This window comes from Pelophylax lessonae (assembly GCF_965119305.1).
Source record: "Pelophylax lessonae genome assembly, chromosome: 11".
Lineage (NCBI taxonomy): Eukaryota > Metazoa > Chordata > Amphibia > Anura > Ranidae > Pelophylax > Pelophylax lessonae.
The window spans coordinates 29,614,784-29,636,772 of NC_138778.1; the positions used below are offsets into that span (position 1 = coordinate 29,614,784).

At 42.0% G+C, this 21,989-nt stretch overlaps 1 protein-coding gene across 1 annotated transcript in view; it reads right to left on the minus strand.

The window, feature by feature from the left end:
- Positions 1-250: 250 nt before the first annotated feature.
- DGKE (diacylglycerol kinase epsilon) overlaps positions 251-21,989 on the minus strand; it is a 28,068-nt gene continuing 6,329 nt past the window's right edge. The window contains exons 3-11 of the mRNA XM_082271431.1: positions 21,721-21,840; positions 18,589-18,732; positions 17,292-17,449; positions 14,004-14,052; positions 13,280-13,393; positions 11,724-11,795; positions 8,582-8,709; positions 2,428-2,539; positions 251-660 (exon numbers count right to left, since the gene is read on the minus strand). Of these exons, the coding sequence (XP_082127557.1) occupies positions 445-660; positions 2,428-2,539; positions 8,582-8,709; positions 11,724-11,795; positions 13,280-13,393; positions 14,004-14,052; positions 17,292-17,449; positions 18,589-18,732; positions 21,721-21,840 (1,113 nt within the window). The 3' untranslated portion in view covers positions 251-444. The remainder of the gene's footprint in view (positions 661-2,427; positions 2,540-8,581; positions 8,710-11,723; positions 11,796-13,279; positions 13,394-14,003; positions 14,053-17,291; positions 17,450-18,588; positions 18,733-21,720; positions 21,841-21,989) is intronic.

Sequence of the window (21,989 nt, forward strand, 5' to 3'; positions counted from 1 at the left end):
AGCATTCTTGGATTTAGATCTATACCATGAAAATAGCCTTATTCACGACAAAAATTACAACAAACATGTAAACGGCCTACACCTATAGCAAGAACATTATCCAACTTTAGTCAAAGCTGCACAGTTTATTATTTTTTTACAGGGACCCCTTACTCGCTTAGGCAGTTTTTTTTTGTAAAGGTGAACTAACCCTTTAAGGTATGAGGACATTTCTCAAGCTCCAGTTAATGTTATGATGCAGAGGTTATTTGCTCTAAAGGTAAGCCTGCTTTCTACTCTGTCCAGCTCAATAAAATCCCCCATGGTTTTTGCATGACACAAAAGGTTATTAAAAAAAAACAAAAAATGAAGTGCAATGAAATAAATAAATATAGAGTGCTGATAGGCAGAAGGATCTGCAGTATATGAAAGCATTTAAAAGGTATCTCATTAAGCTGCCATTTCCTATGCCTTTTTGTCACTGTCGCTCACATCATGTGGGATGTCTTGGTCGGAATCACTTGAAGTCTCTTCGTCGTCATCATCATCATCATCAGTTTGTTCCCCTAAATGGTACAGCATGTGAGCGTGTGTCTTATGAGTGATAGTGACTTCACATGGTCCCTGAGCCCAGGGTTCACCGTCCACCTGCATTGGCATTCTGGAATTCTTCAAAATTAACTGCAAATAAAACACAAAAAACAAATCAACAGCCAAGGTGACATGAGACATCAGGAGAACAACTTCACCAAAGAACTACTGTAAGAGCAATGCTACAGGGCAAGTTCCTTAAAGTGCAAAAGCATCCCTTTAACTTCTTCCCTGGCACTGACATAATGGTTTCTGTGGAACAGAATTGATTCCAGCAGGCCAGCTCAGTAACCCTTGCTGCAGATGCATTCCCTCAGGCTATAAGCTCATGGGCGATTCAGTGATCATGAACTTATAGCAGAAGGAGCCCTTAGACTCATGAATAGCTGTGATCAGTTGCTCACAATTGCAACCAATAATTAAAAATGTGACTGCCACATAGTGTGCCCTTCTCCCTCTGTGTGCTCTCTGCCACCTGCTGTCTTCCCTATGTGTGCCCTCCTGCAGCAATGCCAATCTCCCCCCAGCTCTTGTGTATCCGCCTCCTGTTGTAACCCCACCCAACTCTTACACAACACAAACACTGGCAATGAAACCGTGATGAAGCCAGGACATCTGATCACTTCTGTGATCAGTAGTAAGCATCAGCAGTAGGGAAGATAGAGACTGAGGACTCTGATCAATCTCTTCCTCCACCCCTCAGCCCCCGTTCACACTGGGGTGACCTGTCAGGCGACCTGGTCGCCTGACAGGTCGCCTGCCATACAGAAGCTATGGACCCGTTCTAATAGGAGCGACACAAGTCGCTCCGACTTAGAAAAAGGGTCCGGAGCTTCTTTGGGGCGACCCGGAGCAACCTGCATTGACTTCAATGTTATGAAGTCCGTGCCGGCCGCTCCGAGGTCGCGGGGCGAGCAGCGCGCCGCGACCTGTGAGGTCGCCCGGCGAAGTAGCGTCGCCCCAGTGTGAACGGGGGTTTAGAGGTCTGTTTAGATCAGGGGTCTCCAAACTTTCAAAACAAAGGGCCAGTTTACTCCCCGTCAAACTTTAGGGGGACTGGACTGTGGCCAGTAGGAGCAGGAAATGCCCTGGCATCGGTGTGAGTAAACAATGCCATAGGCTTGGAGGCCAGTCAGAGTAACGAATTACATCACTGGTTTCAGTGGGAGGAATAGTGCCCCATTCTCCAGTGTCAGTGGGAGAATTAGTTTCCTATCATTGGAGTCAGTGGGAGGAATTGTGCCCCGTCTCTGGTGTCAGTGGGAAAATTAGTTCTTCATAATTGGCGTCAGTGGAATAGTGCCCCATCTCTGGTGTCAATGGGAGGAATAGTGACCCATCTCTGGCATCAGTGGGAGAAACCGTGCCTTTTATCAGTGGAAGGAATAGTGCCCCAAGGGCCAGATAAAGGCAAGTAAAGGGACACCTCCAGCCCACAGGCCGCAGTCTGGAGAACCCTGCTTTAGACCCTCAATATTTCTCGAAATAAGCCTGTCAAACATGGTGTAAATACTTTCAATGGCGTAACCCCCTACCCGCCTGCCCTGGCGTCCCCTTTTAAAATTCTTAACGCCCATGGGGGGGGGGGGGGGGGTGGAAAGGATAGACAATCATGTGACCACTGTGATTGGCTACCAATGTTTTCTTGGGAATGAGAGTCATTTTTGGCGGCTTGGTCTTTGTGCCGGGGTCGTGCAGTGAGCCTCCTAGGACAAACATTGCCTGCCCAGCGACGCATATGTGCAGCGTGTGGGAGTTAAAGCCCAGGTTTTAGCTACCGTACATATGGGTTACTGGGGCATAAAGGGGGGTTAAAAGAAAAACATTTCTTCGATAAGATGATGCGCCATCACTTACCCTCACAGTGTGTGCTTGGCCGAGACGGACCGGATTTGCCAGCTTCACCTGAATCTGAGCGCAGTGGAATGATCCATAAACACCCACAACCTCTAGCAGTCCATCGTCATGCCTCCAGAAACAAACAGATTATATTATCAGTTTACATATTTTCTGACATGGAAAACATGGACATTTTTCAGGGCCCAACATTTCAGACTCAGGCTTTACTTTTTTGCTACTCCCCGCCATTCATTTATCATTTCACATGGTAATAGCTGACAATACTACCAACAGTTCTATGGCCCGCTTTACCTACAAACATATGAGAATACAAAGAAATGTTCATATGCCTGCAGGCCTTCTCCATTGTTGCCTTGCTATCGCTTCTTGGGGTAAGAAATGATTGCTCAGGGTGAAAATTTCCACTCTACTCTGTAAAGTTAGTCAGTGCATGCTGTGGTTCACCCCCCCCCCTGTTGGCACTTGCCCCTTGGCCAGACTGAATGGATGGCTGGTCACCATCTAATAATAAAAAAGCCTCGGTTTAGACTAGATGCGGTGTGAATTCACAGCCAACTTGCTGCGGATTTGGCAACACATCTAAAATCACAACTCGTCCATGCAAACTGAATATGGAGTGTATGTTAAATAATGACACCCCACAATTGGTTTGCAAAATGCAGCACGATTTGCAGAAATGGATCTATGCGATCCGATTCTGGTGCGAACAAAAAAAAAAAAAAAAAAAGGGTCATGTAAGCAATTTGAGGAACAGGAAGTAAGTACATTAAACAGGTGCTTTTACATGATTATGTAACTGGCTGACGCATTATCAGGTCTAGCAATAAAACATGGACACCCAATGACAGGGAAGGGGAAGCATCTAACACGGGTGGCGGGTAGTGCCAACCATCTGTCCCATACCTTATTATATTTAGTAGGACCACCTCCGTGAATGTAAATAAACCTTTTATAGGGAAGAGTAAGGTTCACCTCACATACCCAGGACTCAAGTGTGGGAGGGGTTGCCTGCATCCGGTTTCTCGCTATCAACTTGGGTGCCGTAAATAAGGTTTTTTATAGGAATATAGTTTGAAATTTGTCCTTATCGGGGTCTGGTAGGAGACCTAGCAGACACGATTTTGGATCTAAAGATAAGGGGGAACCCATGTTGTCGTGCAAGAAACTAACAATTTGAACTCAATACGTTTGTACAATAGGGCAGGAGCGCATGAGATGATAAAAAGGTGCCTGCTTGTGGATAGGGGGACATACGATCTATGAGAAGGCTTATCGTGGGATACAGGGACTGGAGTCAGGTAAGCTTTGTGTTGTATGTACAATTGAGTCAGATGCAGTGTTAATTTCGTCGACTAAAACGTTTTCGTCGACTAAATTAACCCAATTTTAGTCGACTAAAATACGACTAAAACAATTCAGATGACAAAAATACGACTAAAACTAAAATGGCATTTTAGTCAAAAGACTAACTAAAACTAAATCGAAATTTGCTGCCAAAATTAACACTGGTGCATGCTCAAAGCTTAATACCATAAATAATAACATATTAGATTTTTCACTCCAGGACCAGCAGTAGTATATAATGAGTTTGGAAATTGTAGAGAAATGCTTAAATAATGCATTACAAATTACAATTGAACTACACCCATTCGATTATAGATGACTAAAATGAGTTTTAGTCGACTAAAATGTAGGATGTTTTAGTCAACTAAAATGTAGGATGTTTTAGTCGACTAAAATGTACTGGAGTTTTAGTCGACTAAATACGACTAAAACTAAAACACTTGCAGAAGACTAAAATGGGACTAAAACTAAAATGCCATTTTAGTCCTAAGACTAAATTGAAATTTGCTGCCAAAATGAACACTTGTCAGATGATCAGAGACCTATGGAGACACCAGCTTTAAATCCTCTATCTGCGATCCGATTCTGGTGCGAACAAAAAAAAAAAAAAAAAAAAAAAAAAGGGTCATGTAAGCAATTTGGGGCGATTTGAGCCATACAAATCCACGGCTCAATTCGCACCCCAGAGAGACCACATGTAATTCACACAGGAATGTGCTACGATTCCTGTGTGAATTGCATGCGGTGTCCCGCACCGCAGCAGTGTGAACCCGAGCTTAGTGAGGAGGCCTATTCAAAAAAGTCAAGCTTTAAAAATATGAACAGAGCAACCATGACTGTAGGACTTTCCAAGTATCAAAATGATGAAAGAATAGGCAGGTACCTTTTGCCAAGTTCTTAGATTACATATTTGAAATGTATTTAAGGCCAACAAAAATGCAAAAGACTGCAGCTTACCAGGTTGCATTATTTTCTTTTTCCATTTTTTGCCTCCTTTATTTTCACCTGGTGGTAATTCACTTCCTGCAATATGGTGGCAACACTCGCACAATGCACTAGGAGCCGCAGTGTCACCAGAATAGGGAGTGTTAGGACAACACACACCTCCCTCTCTATATACCTACAACATATGGGGAGGAGGGGCTCTGTAGATCACAGTTGATGAATTTGGCAGGGCTGATAACACTGCCCAAAATGTCATTGCAGCAGAGGCAGTAGTGCATTAGGGAATTGTGACAAGCTCACTGAATTACTGACATGTTGGCACACATCGAACAGATGTTTTAAATAGGTTTCCATTTTTTAAATGGAAAGCGGAGAATTTGTTCGTATGAACACACAGTGCTGTTCAATGGAGCCTTTCGCCACTCAGAAACTCACAAGCATCCATTCACATTTGAATATTTTACCATAGATTAGCTCTGACTACCGTCACTGGGAGCTTCATTTCAGCATAAAGCAGTCCAGCCCGAGAAACCGATTTGCCTACAGGTGGTCAGCAGAGGGGAGACATATACCCTCAGGATTTACACTTTAAATAGTGCATTTGCATATATATATCTGTAGAACAGGTACAGCACCAAAATAAAACTGCAAGCTATTACTTTAAAGCTGAACACCAGGAAACAGTTAAATACACCGCTGAAATAGATATTTTAAGCTGCTCTACCTGTTAAAGGATTTGTACTTCTATCTATCCAGTCATAAGATTTATACAGCAAAGCCAGTTGTTGACCTGACTGCAGTTAATCAACACTACTAGGTTACATCCCTGCCCCTAGCCTGTCAGAGGAGCAGCAGATGTGAAAGCAGGGCACCCGATTGGCCCTAGCATTGCTTTTCCCTCTCCCAGCCTTAGTGCTGCTACGCAGGGGAGGTACGAGAGACAATAACATTAAATAGGCATACTGGTTGCATTTAAAATAAATTGAATTAAATTACCACTCATGCTGATAGGGAAGGTCAATTTATTTTAAAAACAAATTTGGCAGCCCAGATCCTCTACATTTCACTTAAAAAAACAGCTTTATTAAGAAATTAAGTGCAATGAACACAGACAGAACACGAATCTTCTATGCAGGATGTGGAAACCTTACAAGCAGACCTTAACAAAATAACAGGGTGGGCAACTACTGCAAGCAAAGCCAACAGAATACTGGGATGTATAAAAAAGGGGATTCACTCCAGAAATAAAGATTATTCTCCCTCTCTATAAGACTCTGGTCCGACCACATCTGGAGTATGCTGTCCAGTTCTGGGCACCGGTCCTCAGGAAGGATGTGCTGGAACTGGAGAAAGTCCAGAGAAGGGCAACAAAAATAATTAGGGGAATGGAGGACATCAGCTATGAGGAAAGACTACAAGCACTGAACTTATTCTCTCTGGAGAAGAGACGATTGAGAGGGGATATGATATCAATGTACAAATACTGTACTGGCGACCCTAGCATAAGGAACAAACTATTCAGAGAAAGGAAATACAATAAGACACATGGCCACTCACTAAAACTAGAGGAAAGGCGGTTTAACCTTAAAATACGTAGGGGGTTCTTCACTGTCAGAGCAGTAAGAATATGGAATTCTCTTCCGCAAACAGTGGTATCAGCAGGGAGCATTGATAATTTCAAAAAGCTATTAGATGGACACCTTAAAGACCATAACATAGAGGGGTATACAATGTACGGTTAACAGCAAACACACACACATCATAGGTTGAACTGGATGGACTGATGTCTTTTTTCAACCTCACTAACTATGTAACTATGAATCTGTACAATAACATACACTATATTACCAAAAGGTATTGGGACGCCCTCGCCATGGACACAGTTTGAGCCCAATCGGGGGTGGGACCTTTGCTCACCTGTCCGATAATGGTTTAGCACAATTTCTGGTCGCTGATCATGCCTGCCACGACGCTGTACTACTGTGAGATTATACGTGTTATAATGTCCGATACAAATGGTACACTGTTTTGTACACTTGAGCACGCTGGTGTGTGTTTATTTTCTGTATGTTAAAAAAAATTTTTCTCACTGTTCTGAAAAACCTAATAAAAATTATTGAATACTAAAAGTATTGGGACGCCTGCCTTTACAGGGACATGAACTCAAATGGCATCCCAGTCTTAGTCCATAGGGTTCAATATTGATTTGGCCCACCCTTTGCAGCTATAACTAATTACTTTTGGCAATTTAGTGTAGAATAAAAAAATTGTGCATGTTAATAAACTATCAGAGGAAAAAAGTACAGGAAGTACATTATACAGGCGCCTTTACATGATTATGTAACTGGCAGATGCATTATCAGGTCTAGCAATCAAACATGGACACTGTGTTGCTATAGAATAGATATTTTATGATTTTATAGCAAATGTTTGTTAGTTAGATTCTGTGTTAAGAAGCTAGGTTCGTTTTGAGAGGTTCGTTCTTGGAGCTGTGGAAGGAAAGCATGCAGCAAAAAAACCTCATTGTCCTGTTCCAGATATCAAATGCAAGTACGGTAAGTATTATTTGACCTTTCTTTGGGATATTGGGAATAGGAGTGTATGTTTGAGTTTTGTTAAGGTTTATGGTAACTTATGTGTGTAAGAAGCTTTATGTATTTTGATGTCCAGTAAAGTTTTGTTTTATGCTTTTTATCAAAACTGCTCTTGGTTTGTCTGTTCGCAGCCATTACTAGTAAAAATAAATAAAAAATGTCCCATAGTTTGTGGACACTAACTTTTGCGTAAATATTATTTATTTTTATATGCATACTAGGATTTATTTTTTTACCAACATGTAGCAGGATACATATTGGCTTAAATTGATGAAGAAATTTGATTTTCTAATTTTTTTTATTGGATATTAGTTTCATAGCAGAAAGTAAAAAATATTGTTTTTTTCCCCAAAATTGTCAGTCTTTTACTGTTTATAGCGCAAAAAATAAAAAAAACGCAGTGGTAATCAAATACCACCAAAATAAATTTCTATTTGTGGGAAATAAAGGGCATACATTTTGTTTGGGTACAGGGATACATGGCCGTGCAATTGTCAGTTAAAGTAACGCAGTGCCGTATCACAAAAAAATGGCCTGGTCATAATGGTGGGTAAATCTTTCAGAGGGTAAGTGGTCAAGTAAATTCTCAACGTTAAAAATACTACATAAGGTATGGATTGAAGTAAAACAGGTTATGCATTACTCCACACTGTATGTGTCAATAGACACACAGAGCATGAGTGCCCCCATAGCAAGCGGTTTGCCATGAAGGTGCTTAGGAGGGTGAAGGGGTGGTAACCATGAGTGTCGGTGGGGGACCTGAGGAAAGGAGGATCAGGACTACTCTGTGCAAAACAATTGCACAGAGCAGGTAAGTATCATGCAACAGGTTTCCTATTTAAAGATAAACCTCTCATTAACTAAATATCAGGCTGTCAAACAGCCGACGTGTTTCAGGGGCAACTTCACTCCGCCTTCAACTAAAATAAGCAAAAAGCATAGTTGTAATAATGAACAATTATGTTTAGAAATGCATATGAGAAAATATAACAAAATCTAGAACATCACCCAATAACAAACTTATTAGGTGATGTTCTATATTTTTGGTATATACACATACATATTTTGACATCATTCTTCATCATTATGACTATGCTTTCTACTTATTCTTGCAGCCCTGATGATGGGGGAATAAAGTTCCCCTTAGAAACGCATTAGCGTGATATTTCTTTCATGAGGTTTATTTTTAAATGCAAGAGAAACATCCTGGACTGCTGACACATGGTAATGTTTGCTCATAGCTACACATAAATCCCACAGACACTCACCTTGATAAAGGATATGGCTCATCTCCCATGCCTTCCCACAACCTGCAGCCTCCTCCCCAGTAACCGATATTCAGCACTACGATCCCCTCCAGGTTGGGTAATGAGATTCTTTCTCCATCCAACTCCAGCTGCAGTTACAAAGTACAAAAGGTCAGCACACACACTTGGCAGCAAACCTGCATGAGAATGAACACAAACAAGCTTTAAATCTTGGGAGATAATTTCCTAAAGGCTTCTGTCATTCTAAAACATTTTCATAGAATATTTATTTTGTAAGGAATGAGTTAACCTGCCCAACTTCCCATCAGCAATAATAATCAACAGGTACCACTGTGGTAAGGAAAGGGTTTATAAATCTGTCCAATATGTTATATAAGGGCATTTGCCCTTTAAAGCGGATCTACTTTCTAATCTTAAAAGACCTCTACTAAAACATTCAGCCTAAAAAAATCCTAAGGAGACTGTGGCATTACATAAAAACAGCTCCTAGGTTCTTGCAAATACTTGAAAAAGTCTCCCTTCTGAGATGGATTGGGGGGAGGTGGGTCAGTTATTCTAGGCATTTTTGAGGGACTGTGCCATTTATTTAAAGTTGTAATGAAAGTGTCAATTCTGAATGTTTTTACTCCCATACTCGTTAGAAAAGAAAGATACATGAAATGATCTCTAATTTATCAATTGAAGAGTATTGCACAATTTTAGCCAGCAATTAATGCAGAAAGATTGGTATTTAGGAAATACCCTTTACTGGTTAACTGAAGTTATCAAAGATGCAAGCTCTCGGGATTACATAGATTCTTTGTGAGACTTTATACTTTTCCAGAGCCTGATAAAGGGATCCAAGTTATCCCAAAAGCTTATTACTGAAACTGCAAACTTTCTGGATGTCTTTCCTTATAATCCTTTGGATCCCCTGTAGGCCTCCCCAATCTTATGGGACGTCTATAGTGACAAAGATTTTTTTATGTAATGCACAGTATATTCTTCCTATCTCCTAAAAAAGTAGACTTGTGATCTAAGAAAAGTGTCTTAAAGTAGTTGTAAGCTCTCACACATACCCAGTGAAGTGACTGGCCTCAGGTGATACACAGGGATGACAAATCCTACTACTTCAGTTGTACCTGTCTGTCTACAGCCATCTTTCCCCTACATCCATTCTAAGTGCTGAATTTTAAAGCTTGTCCGAGAGTCCAAAAAAAGGGGGCAGAGAGCTGAAGTTACACTCTGCAGCGCTCAGAGAGAAGAACTCTGAGAGCCGATTAGAGGGAAGGGACACGCCTCTTCACACAGTACACAAGAACAGAGCTGAGGCTGTCAATCAGCTGAAGCTCCTCCCCAGTCACCATTTTTCTCTTGGTGTCAGGAAAAAATTGTCAGAAGTGACTCATGCTGATAACAGGGGAGTGAAGCAGTAGACAGAAATTACACTTAGGCAGGCCGTAGACAGTGTGAATTTCTTTCCTGCACCCACGGGTTGCAGGAAAGAAATTTGCACAATTCCCCCATTAACACAGAAAGTGCTGATGGGGGAATCCCTCCTACTGAGCAATTGTCTTCTGGCGGGGAACCGGTCCCCACCGGGAGAAGACAGTGATTATCGCTAGCGGTATAGCAGCCGCTAGCGATAATCACAACTGAATCCTGCAGGCTGGTTGTACCCAAGTTGATTGATTAACTTGGTACATTCAGCCTGCCCACAATTGGTTCAGATCTTGGCAGGTTCCTGCTGAACTGGCTGAGATTCGAAGCATCTGTAGGCAGCCTTAGTGCTCTGGATTAAGAAAAGTACACACTATAGGGGGATATACTTTGTTTATATTTCATGTCTGAGGTTTACAGCCACTTTAAGTCTTGCCATCCATGTCCCTATCTGATGGCTTAGATAACATCACACAAGAATCCTGTTTTTCTTCTCATCTTATTAAGGTCACTATCTGCAGACAAAGCGTGCACCCCCCTTGCTGCAATCTTTGAATTTGCCTTGGCCAGTGAGGCAGTCCATCATAGTGATGGAACAGGAAATCAGTAGGCAGTCCATCATAGTGATGGAACCGGAAATCAGTGGGTGACAGGAGGTAGTGGCAAGCTTCGACAGTACCTGAAAAGTGTAGAGTTTGACCTTTCAAAGCAGCCCAGAATGTGGCTGCCACAGCAAGGTATTAGAAACTGCTAACCTCTAGGTGCCATGCACTTTATACCTGCAGTCGTTTTTAGTAATTTTTTGTTATAAAGTCAACGTCTCTATATAGATATGTAAAGGAAGACAGGAACTCCTCTTTATCCTGTAATACTGGTGCCTGGTCATATGATCAATGCTGAGACATTGGTCATGCTGCTCAGCTGATGTGGATGATGAGTGTTCAGGAAAAGCTGAGAACTAGGCAAGAGCCTATGGCAAAGACCACAAAATGTTATTAAAAGGATTTCTGATGCAAAAAAACTAAAAAAAAAAAAATAAGACACTGCCAGACTCCCTATTCATATAGCAGCTATGCCCAACCCATTCAGCCTCACTGAATGTGATGGCATAGATATGCGGTCTGGAAAAGGGATTACTTTCATTGCACAGATATGTGGTCTGTAAAGGGGATCATTGTCATGGAACAATATGAGGTCCATAAAGAGGATGGCCAACAAATTCTGAAAAATGCCTAAGAAAAAAAAAAAAAAAAAAAACACATGTATTGCCATGTAAAGGATGCTCTCTTGGACACGATGGGATGATCCAAAGGGGCCTTACATACAAAAAATCAAAATACGGTACAACAAAAAGTTATGGCTCTATTTTAATCTGGAGTGCCTGGGGGGGGGGGGGGGTGTTGGTTGTTCAAAGATGCTTAATTAGATTTTTAAAATCACAGCCAATGTGTTTCAGAGTTTTAATACTGCCCCTTCATCAGGGCTTTAGTGAAGGTGAATTACTGGAGTAAAGTGCAAGGTACCATCATTAGTAGCAGTGGTTAAATGTGGCTGACTTTGCAGTGGTTAAATGTGGCTGACTTAGAAGAAAGGCTTTGCACTATAACACAATAGCACAGCAGGCAGAGAAACATTACATGAAGCAGGTAAAGCAGAATACTAGTCTTCTTTAGAGGCTTCTGAAAAAAGTAATTTGGGATCAGTGTGTTAGTTGGATTCTCACCTCCACTTTTTTGTCGAGATCTTTACACTCCTGAATCAAGCAATCCTTGGTCCCATAAAAAAAATACACTGCCTGAAAATAAATAAATAAATAAATAAAAAACGCATATTTAAATCCAAATTAAGCCTAAAACAACATTTATTCCTGTTACATATTTGGCAAAAAATTCAATACAACCACTATAAATGCAAAAATCTGCCTTATCTGCCTCCTGTAATCCTCTGTACTCACTGGGTTATTCAGGGCTATAAAGCCCCATACACACGTACTGATTGTCGGCCGAACGATCGGCCGTCTTTTGTCTGGTGCTGTCTTGTAGGCTAAAAAGTGCTAAAGACTGCACACGAATTTTGTTGGCCAACAACAGCCGACTGCAGAAGTGATGTCATGTGATGGTTAACTTTCCGTGTGTTTTTCTTTTCTGAGCATGCCCAGTCTTGCTAAACTGCTGTTTTTCCAGGCCGAATTCTGTACTGACTAGCGAACAATCGGCCATTCTGGTGACGGCCAACAAAAATTTTAAAGTCTGCATGCCAGATTCTGTTCGGCCGAAAAGTCGCAGTCGGTTGTCGGAAGCATCATACTAACAAGCCGACAATCGGCCGATCGGACGGTGGCCGAATATTTACGGCCGACAATCGCTACGTGTGTACGGGCCTTAATGCTTTGATTGGTGCTGCCTGTCAACAGTAAGAACACACTCTTAAAGGAGAAGTAGCGCAAAGCTCTTTTGATCTTTCATCTCCCATGGGTCACAGAGTGCACTTGGTTCTGCACTCCTGTGACCCGTATTCAGCCGACAGCAGGCTAAAGTCCACTGTTGGCTGACGTCACCCAGCCAGTCCAGGCTCTGGATAGATCCCTCCTTTAATGTCAGGCTTCATCCATATTGCCATATTATACATATTGGGCTCTGAGGAAGAGGCTAGGCCTCGAAACGCGTCAGCCGTCATCACATCGATTATGAACGATTGTATGGACTACACCCGGACATTGGAGCAATCTAGCTTGATATGATGTATTTTCATCTACGTCTGTGAGTAGCCATTTTTTATTGTTACATAAATAAAGCCTTCTACTGAGGATAATGCGCTAGGTCGGTGCGCCCTTTTTTGTTTTCTTTGATTCTAGTACCGGTGGACTACCCCAGTCCGATATGGGCAGCAAGACTTAAGCCATTTGAGAAGCCAGTTGTGAGTCCCGTGAGGAGTGTGGTCGAGGGGTTTGGATACCAAGCGCAGGAGGAGGGTGGTCACACCCTATTGGTTTTTGGAGCCTTCATTCATATTGCCAACTGGCAGCTGGCTCAGCCTCTCAGTGCCCTGCTGAGAGCCTGAGTGTATTTTTATTTTTTTGTAAAAGGTGAACATATCCTTTAATGGTAGAGTGAGCAGTGAAAGCTTTCCAGAGCTGGAAGTTCCATTTTTCTAATAGTAAGCAAGTCAGTCAGAAAAACAAAGTGGGGTATGTGCAGGCATGTTTCAGCAATTGCATTTAAGCATAAATATATTACCTTGGGGAACACACAAGGTTTACCTGATCATCTGACAGCCTACCTTATTAACAAGCCTGCTAGAAAACAGTGAAGGGGTCTTCTCTCGATGTGTGTGGAAGTTTAAAGCCATCAAGGCATCAGGACCTACTGAGAAGTAATTATTCATTGACAAAACCTAAAGAATCAACATACAAAAGCGTGTTATTTTATGGTTTTACTTCCAAAGTATACAAATATGAAATTACAAAAACCTTGCTATGTGCTATTTGAAAAAATTACAACAATGCGAAACCTCAATAAAAAGTCTGACAAAAAACAGCAACTCTAGAAATAAAAATGTCTACAGCTTAAACTTTACCCGGGCAGGGCAAAGAAATTGGTTTACTTTTAAGTCCAGTCACCTTCCCTTTGCTCCCTGCTGCCCAGTTCAGTCACTGGGAACAATGGAACTGCCATTGCATTCAGCTATGGAAGATCATGTGACAGCACTGGTGCTTGGCTCAGCATTGTCCTATAGAAACAGGTAGACCTTAGCGGTGTGTAAGCCCGGACTAGAAATCCGGATTGAGTTTACAATACACGGAGGTGTTTTTTCACTCCAGGCAGCTGGAGGCGAAGGTAAAAGGCCAAGCCTAAATTTCAACATCTGCTCAGCCTGAATTATAGGGCGTTGTAAAAAGATTAACCTCAATGGCAAACCCAGGTCGTCATACACACAAGACTCAACTCCCTGAAAATGCTGGCAAGAACAGAGCATAGAGTACAGAAGTGATGAAGATGATTACCTTTGGTTTTCTCAGACTGTAACCCTTGTTAGTAACCTGGACTTTCCACCTGAAAGACAGAGATTAACCCTTAGCATCACCACAGATGTTGCTTTTGTTCCACAGATGACAGATGATTGTTGTCTCCACTATACTGAGATTTAAGCTCTGGAGAAATGAACACAGAAGTGAAACTAGTGATTACGATGCCAGCCTACCAACATGCACAAGAAAAACAATGGGGACTGCTAGAGGACCTGGTCAGAAGCGGCCCCAGCGTGGCCCACCTACTTTCCTCCCTGCACCAGTAGGACCTTGGAACTACAGGCTTCAGGTAGATCACTCATCAACAGGCTATATCTTGGAAAAGTTCCCACTACCACCGAGCCAGATAGACATAATCAGCCAACCCCCCCTGAACCTACACCACAGGAGGAGATCACTGGACATCCCATGCAGGAAGAGGTCCACTACTACAGTCCAGTCCACAATGGCCGATGGAGCTCAACCTGACCAATAAGAAGGTAAGTTACCCTCAGTGCTGCTTCTTTCCAGATAAAAAAAAAAGGGATGAAAGAATCAGTACTCTTAACCACTTTACCACCGGAGGATTTTCCTGCTTTACGTCCAGGCCACTTTTTGCGATTCGGCACTGTGCGACTTTAACTGACAATTGTGCGGTCACGCAACGCCGTACCCAAACAAAATTTACATCCTTTTATTCGCACAAACAGAGCTTTCTTTTGCTGGTATTTGATCACCTCTGCGCTTTTCATTTTTTACAATATTAATAAAAAGCGACAATTTTGAAAAAATAACAATATTTTTCTAGTTTGACAGTTAAAAATATCCAATATATTCAATTTTTGTCATATATTTAGGCCAAAATGTATTTAGCTATATGTCTTTGACAAAAAAATTCTCAATGAGTGTATTTTTAAGAAAATTTTACCCCATTCCTGACCAGGCCATATTTTGCGATTCGGCACTGCGTTACTTTAACAGACAATTGCGCGGGCATGCGATGCTGTACCCAAATTTATATCCTTGTTTTCCCCACAAATAGAGCTTTCTTTTGGTGGTATTTGATCACCTGTGCGATTTTTACTTTTTGCGCTATAAACAAAAAAAGCGACAATTTTGAAAAAACAACAATATTTTTCACATTTTTTTTATATGAAATCCCCCCCCCCCCCCCAAAAAAAATGTAAAAATCTAATTTTTTTTACATTTTAGGCCAATTTGTTTTCTGCTTCATATGTTTGGTAAAAAAAAATCACAATAAGCGTATTTTGATTGGTTTGCGCAAAAGTTATCGCAGCTACTAACTACGGGAAATTTATGTCATTTTTATTGTTTTTTTTTTTAAACTAGTAATGGCGGCGATCTGCGATTTGTTTTGCGGGACTGCGACATTGCGGCGGACAGATCGGACCCCTGACATTTTTGACACTTTTGGGGGTACCAGTGACATTATTACAGTAATCAGTGCTATAAATATGCACTGTTACTGTAAAAATGACACTGGCAGGGAAGGGGTTAACTTTTATTGGTAAACAAGGGGTTAATGTATGCCTGGTGCTAACTGACGTGTGTGGGGGGACTATGTGACACAGGCACAGATCGCAGGTTCAGCTATGCTGAATCCTGTAATCTGTCCCTGTCTGTCACTTAGGAGATCCGCCCGCTTTGTTTACACAAGCGGGCGGATCTCCACACTCGATCCCGGACGATCGGGGAAGAGCAGCGGTGATCACCGCCTGTCCTCCCCTAGCCCGACTCCCGCTGTGTCTGAATAGAGCGGGAGCGAGCCGCCCACAAGGGGAGGAGTCGAGAGACGTAGGTCTACGTCGCTGGACGATAACGAGCCACTTTGCCGCAGTACCCTCAACGTGAGCGGTCGGCAAGTGGTTAAAGACTACAAGTAAAGAAGAAGGTACTGTAAGAAGAGACTTCCTTAACAGGGGGCGAGAAAAAAAAAAAAAAAAGACAAGAGGATTCTCTCTCCCACTGGGAAATGTTTATTATTTTGTGCTGGTGTCATTGCTGTTCTGTTGAAAGGAGCCTCTATCTCTCATGGGCTATTCTGGAAGACAACTGTGTAAAAACCTGAATCCTGGAGAAAATGGCAACATTAAAATGGATGCAAACCCTCTCATATAAATTAGTAAAGTGAACAGACTCAGATGATACACAGGTGAAACAAATCCTCCTAAATAAGTTTTACTTTATCTGCAGTCTTCTCTTTTCTACATCCCTTCAAAGTACTGGATTTAGATAAACTCCTTCTGCATCTGTCAGTAGCACAGAGGAGGGGGCGGGGAGCTGCAGTTACACCTCTTGTGAGAGCTGATTGGAGGAAAGCGGCACACCCTCCTTCACACATCACAGGAACAAAGCAGAGCTGTGTTGTGAATAGACAAGCTGTGTGCTGAGCTCTCCTCCCCCATTTTATCTCTGGTGTCAGGACAACTTGTCAGAAGTGACCTATGCTGATAACAGAGGAATGAAGCACCAGAGAGAAATGACACTTAGATATTTGGAGAGAGAGAAGCAAACACTACAGATATACACTGGCTGGCCAACAGATCTACACTGCCTGGCCAAAAAAAAAAAAAAAGTTGCCACCTGGAATTAACTAACTATCTAAACGAAGCATGCAGTAACGATCCTATTGGATAGTTACTGCATGTGCCTAAAGAATAAGGCCAGCTGACTACCTGAATATACTGAAAGATCAGGGTATTCCATTCATGGATTTTTTTCTCTCCTGATAGCACGGGCATATTCCAGGAGGACAACTGCAGAATTAATCAGGCTCAAATTGTGAAAGAACGGTTCAGGGAGGATGAGACATCATTTTCACACATGGATTGGCCACCACAGAGTCCAGAACTTAACCCCATTGAGAATCTTTGGGATGTGCTGGAGAAGGCTTTGCGCAGGGGTCCGACTCCGCCATCATCAATACAAGATCTTGGTGAAAAATGAATGCAACACTGGATGGAAATAAATCTTGTGACATTGCAGAAGCTTATCGAAACAATGCCACAGTGAATTCCGTAATCAAAGCCAAAAAAATATTAGAGTGTGTGACCTTTATTTTTTTTTTTGGTGGCGACTTTATTTGGCCTGGCAGTGTATGTGCTTTGTTCAGATTTCATGACTGAGGTTTAAAACCACTTTAACTTAGATTTTTAATAGGACAACTCTAGGGATGGAGTGGAAAATCCATTTTACCTAAATGTACTGCTTAGGGTTGAACCCTCTGTGGTGGTCAATACTCACAATTTCTGTGACCTTTCTCACCTGTCAAGCTTAACTCTGTCTGCTTCCACAATATTGCGAAGTATCTGCTCTACAGGCACTTCTCCAGCATAGCCGGCCCCCCATCCTAAAGTATTAGCCAGATCATTTCCAGTTCCCAGGGGTAACACTGCTACTTTGGGAACAAAACTTTCGAGACCCTGTAAAGAGACAAACACAAACATGACAAACTGAAGAGTAAAGCCAGCCATAGATGATACCATTTTCTTTCCTGCAACCAGGAAAGGGGGAAAAAAAAAAAATCGCTTGATTCCCCCATTAACAAAGTCAGTGTTGTTGGGGAAATCCCTCCCACAGAGCTATTGTGTCCCCTGGCTGGGGAGCCGTCGCTGTCGGGAGAACACAGTGAATATTACTAGCAGCTATAGCCACTGGTAATAAACGCATCCTAAAAATCTAACATGCTGGTTGTAACCAACATGGTCGGTGGATCGACTTGGGCACAATCAGCCTGCCCATACATGGTTCGAATCTCAGCTGGTTCCTGCTGAACTGGTCGAGATTTGAACCGTCTATGGCCGGCCAGAGTCTAAAGCTGATACATACAATATTTTAAACACCAGAAAAACAAACATGCACGCTGAGACAAAAAAAAAAAAAACCTTGCATCCTCAAAACCCCTATTAGAAGTAGCACACTTATCTTGTAGTCCCCTGTGACAGCTGCACAATGAAGCATGACACTAGATAAGCTTTCCCATACTTTTCTAAGGAAGCACGTCCAGAAGCAACCTCCAATCCACTTGTGACTACCTCCATATCCTAGAAGTTTAAAGTGACTATAAAAGATTACATTTTAAAAATGAACAAACATTTTATACTTACCTGCTCTTCGCAATAATTTTGCACAGAGCAGCCTCTATCCTCCTCTTCTAGGGTCCCCCTCTGGTGCCCCCCAATACTGGCTCACCCACCAACCCATGCTGAGTGCCCACCTAAGCAAGCTGCTTGCTACGGGGGGGGGCACTCCTGCGGGCTCACTCCCAAGCCAGATCGATGTATCCATAGACACACAGAGCGCGGCACAGGCCCTGCTCCCTCCTCACAAGCTATGGTTGACTACAGCAGGAGCCTCTCCCAATGCTGTCTCTGAGCCAATGAGGTGAGAGAGCCTATGCTATGGGTCAAGGACAGGTAAGGGGCGTTAGGGGGGGGGGGGATAAATGCATTAAAGTAGAACCACTTTAAAAACATTTATCAAACTAATCTGTACAATGGATGGTTAAATGAATGTTTTTTGTGTCCAGCCAAATACAGCAAAAGTAATAGAAGGTTGTTACCTTTATCTTCATCTCATCCACAGCATCAAGGACCCAACCAACAGTGCCATCTCCACCGCAAACAAGCACTTTGGCCGAGTTAGGAGGAAGAAGTGTACACAGTTGAAGTGCTTTGAATGGAGATGTCTTGCTCAAATCAAACACCTACGAAAAAAAGTTGGGGCAAAAAAGAGGACATAAATTGGTTGAGTTTATATTTTTATTTATACAATTTTATATACACATTTATACCAGTATATATACAATATTTGTTTTACAAATTAACACTTAATACAGTGTGCATCTGTGATCGGATTCCCACTGCACTTTGGGCTTTCTAAAGAGCAGAAGTTGTTTCTCTTCAGACTCTCTCTTGCTAAACCTCCAAAAGTCATAAAGGGGAAGAGGGAGGGGGGGGTGTCAGTGCTCTGTCTAAGCTGGTGATCAGTGCCCATCAGTGTCTCCTCATCAGTGTCTCCTCATCAGTGTCTCCTCATCAGTGCGGCGTCATCAGTGCGGCGTCATCAGTGCGGCGTCATCAGTGCGGCGTCATCAGTGCAGGGAAAAATTTATCCATTTACAAAATTTTATAACCTAAACAAAAAAACTTTTTTTTTTTTAAACTTTTCGGCCTTTTTTTATTTGTGCACCAAAAAAGAAAAAACCTGGCGGTGATCAAATACCACCAAAAGAAAGCTCTATTTGTGGGGAAAAAATGACAAATTTGGTTTAGGTACAGTGTTGCATGACCGCGCAATTGTCATTCAAAATGCAACAGCGCTAAAAGCTGAAAATCGGTCTGGGAAGGAAGGGGGTTTAAGTGCCCAGTATTGAGGTAGTTAAAGATGCTGTTTATAGCGGTTTAATACCACTTTAAAGGATGTAGCCTTCATAATGCCTAAAGTTTTCAATGATTTGACAAAGAAGATTACACATTCGTCACTTATAGAGTATTTTATTGTAGTCTGGGCCCCTGCTGGAACTTTGTTGCCGTGACACCCAGGGCACTGATGTGGACTTTTTGTGACAGCATTACATTGATGAAAAGGATAATTATTGATAAGGTACCAGTACTGTAAATATGCATCACTAGAATATCTTTAACCACTTGCTCCCTGCCCACAGTTAAAACTGCAAGCGGGAGGCCGCACCGGACAGAGTGACGTAAGGGGAAGAAAGGCTGCAACGTACCAACTCGTGCTGTTGGAGTTTGGCAGCTGATTTCAGCCACTGATTGTGACTGAAGTCAGCTAATTGGCTGTAGTCAATTACACACAGAATTCTGTGTTTACAAAAACACAGAACATTGTGTATTGTGAACAGTGATCTGGCCGAACAATCACACGCTTAACCCTTTGATTGCCATTAGATGTTAACCCCTTACCTGCCAGAGTTATTAGTACAGTGACCGTGTACAGTATTAGTGTCTATATTGATGTTAGTGTCAATTAATGTACCTTCCAAACAGCCTCAGCAAGCGCCAGATTGGCTGCCACACTATCACAGTCCCACTATAAGTCGCTGATCACCACCATTACTAGTATATTGTCATAGTTGCGTAAATTCCAGTATATATACCATTGTCTGTAGACACTTTTAACTTTCACACAAACCAATCTATATCTGTGACGGTATTCACCATCACTGGAATTTAAAGACAGATAAGTAATGGTTTGGATTGCTTCATATTTACCAGCAATATCTCCATATAGAAATATTAAGATTTATTCCCATTTGCCATGAAATCTGTAATTCCTAAATGCTGTGTATATTACATATCTTTCAATGTCAGCAAGGTTTTCCTTTTGTTTGTGTATTGGGAATGTGGATTGCCCTGTCTCATTGTAAGTGCTAATGACCTCCCATTGTTCTGTGTCTGGCTATTGTGTACATTGATTGCCCCCTGGGGGCTTCTGTCTCATTGCACATGGCAGTCCTTCTGGTCAAGCTATCTGACCAATCCCTGCCGACTCATTTTCAAGTCCTCATTTGCATGGCTAAGGAAGACCTGAAGGAGACCACAGGTACTTTACAATAGGAAAGCGGTTGTTGGGGGCGGAATGTTCCAAATTCTGTATACAAGTCTTGTTCAATAAAGTGGTTTTGAGTTCCTTCACCTCAATCTAGAGTTCTGTCTCTTATTGGGGGAATCTGCAAGGGATTGCTATGTCCTCCAGTCTCCCTTGGATAATCACTGAGCTCTTGTAAGAGCTTGTGTAAGAGCTTGTTCGTGCTGCACTCTCTGGGGAAAGAGCGGTTCACCCACAGGAACCTGGAGCCTCGTCGGAGGTCCAGGGTGGGTAGGAGATTGCGAGACCCTAACTAAGCTGTGGCGGTTCGTGGAGTCTGAAGTGCTTACAGTGTCTGGTGGAGTGCTTGGAGCCCTCAGGAAGCACTAGGAGCATCTGTCAACGGAGGTACTCGCTCAGGGGTGCCCTGTTCCGTTACAATTTCCACCTGTTGGGATTTCTTTTTTTTTTTTACCAGAGATGTAGAATACATTTTGGCATAAATTTAGAATTTAGGAGGAAATTAGATTTTTTTTTTTGGATAGGTTTTATAATAAAAAGTAGAAAATATTGGGGTTTTCTTTTCAAAATTTTTGGTCTTTTTTTCATATTGCAAAAAAAAAAAAAAAAAAAAAAAAAAAAAAAAAAAAAAAACCCAGTGACGATCAAATACCACCAAAAGCAAGCTCCATTTGTGTGAAAAGATGATAATGTAATTTGCGTACAGTGTTGCATGACCAATTGCCAGTTAAAGTAGCACAGTGCTTAATAGCAAAAAATGCCCTGGGTATGAAGGGGTAAAACCTTCCGGAGCTCAAATGGTTAAAAGCTTGCAGGGGGCCTCATTAATGATACAGCTTTTGTGATCATTTAACCACTATGTGCATGAAGAGTTTTTAGGCTTAAATTATTCCCCTGAAAAACCTGAACTTCCAGGTACAGTGCAAATATGCATGTCTTCTGCTATCCTACAATGCAGTTGTAACTGCCTAAGAATCCTCTCCTTAGGTTCAAGTGGAGACTCAAGTGATGTATAGGGGTGGTGTGGTAGCACTAAGAAAATACCTGCTACACACAGCTGCAGTGTTGCTCTGCTTTGTATCAGCACATTACAGGTACACTTTATTTTTGACAATATACTTGCCTGGACAGGATTCAGAAGACCTTTAAATTCTCCAACCAAAATTTCACCCATATTGTTCCCGCTGCGGGTGTTAGCAAGAATTATCAGAGGAGTCCAGTCTTTGCCCAGTGAAGACAGTAACTACAAGAGAAGACGGGGGGGGGGGGAATTAAAATAAAAGTTGTGCAAATACCTTAAAGACAGCCTGCTGGGAATGGGAATTTGTAATCATTTGAATCCCCACTCTCAAAGTATATTTAAAACAAGGGGTCTCTGTGACGGTACAGTGA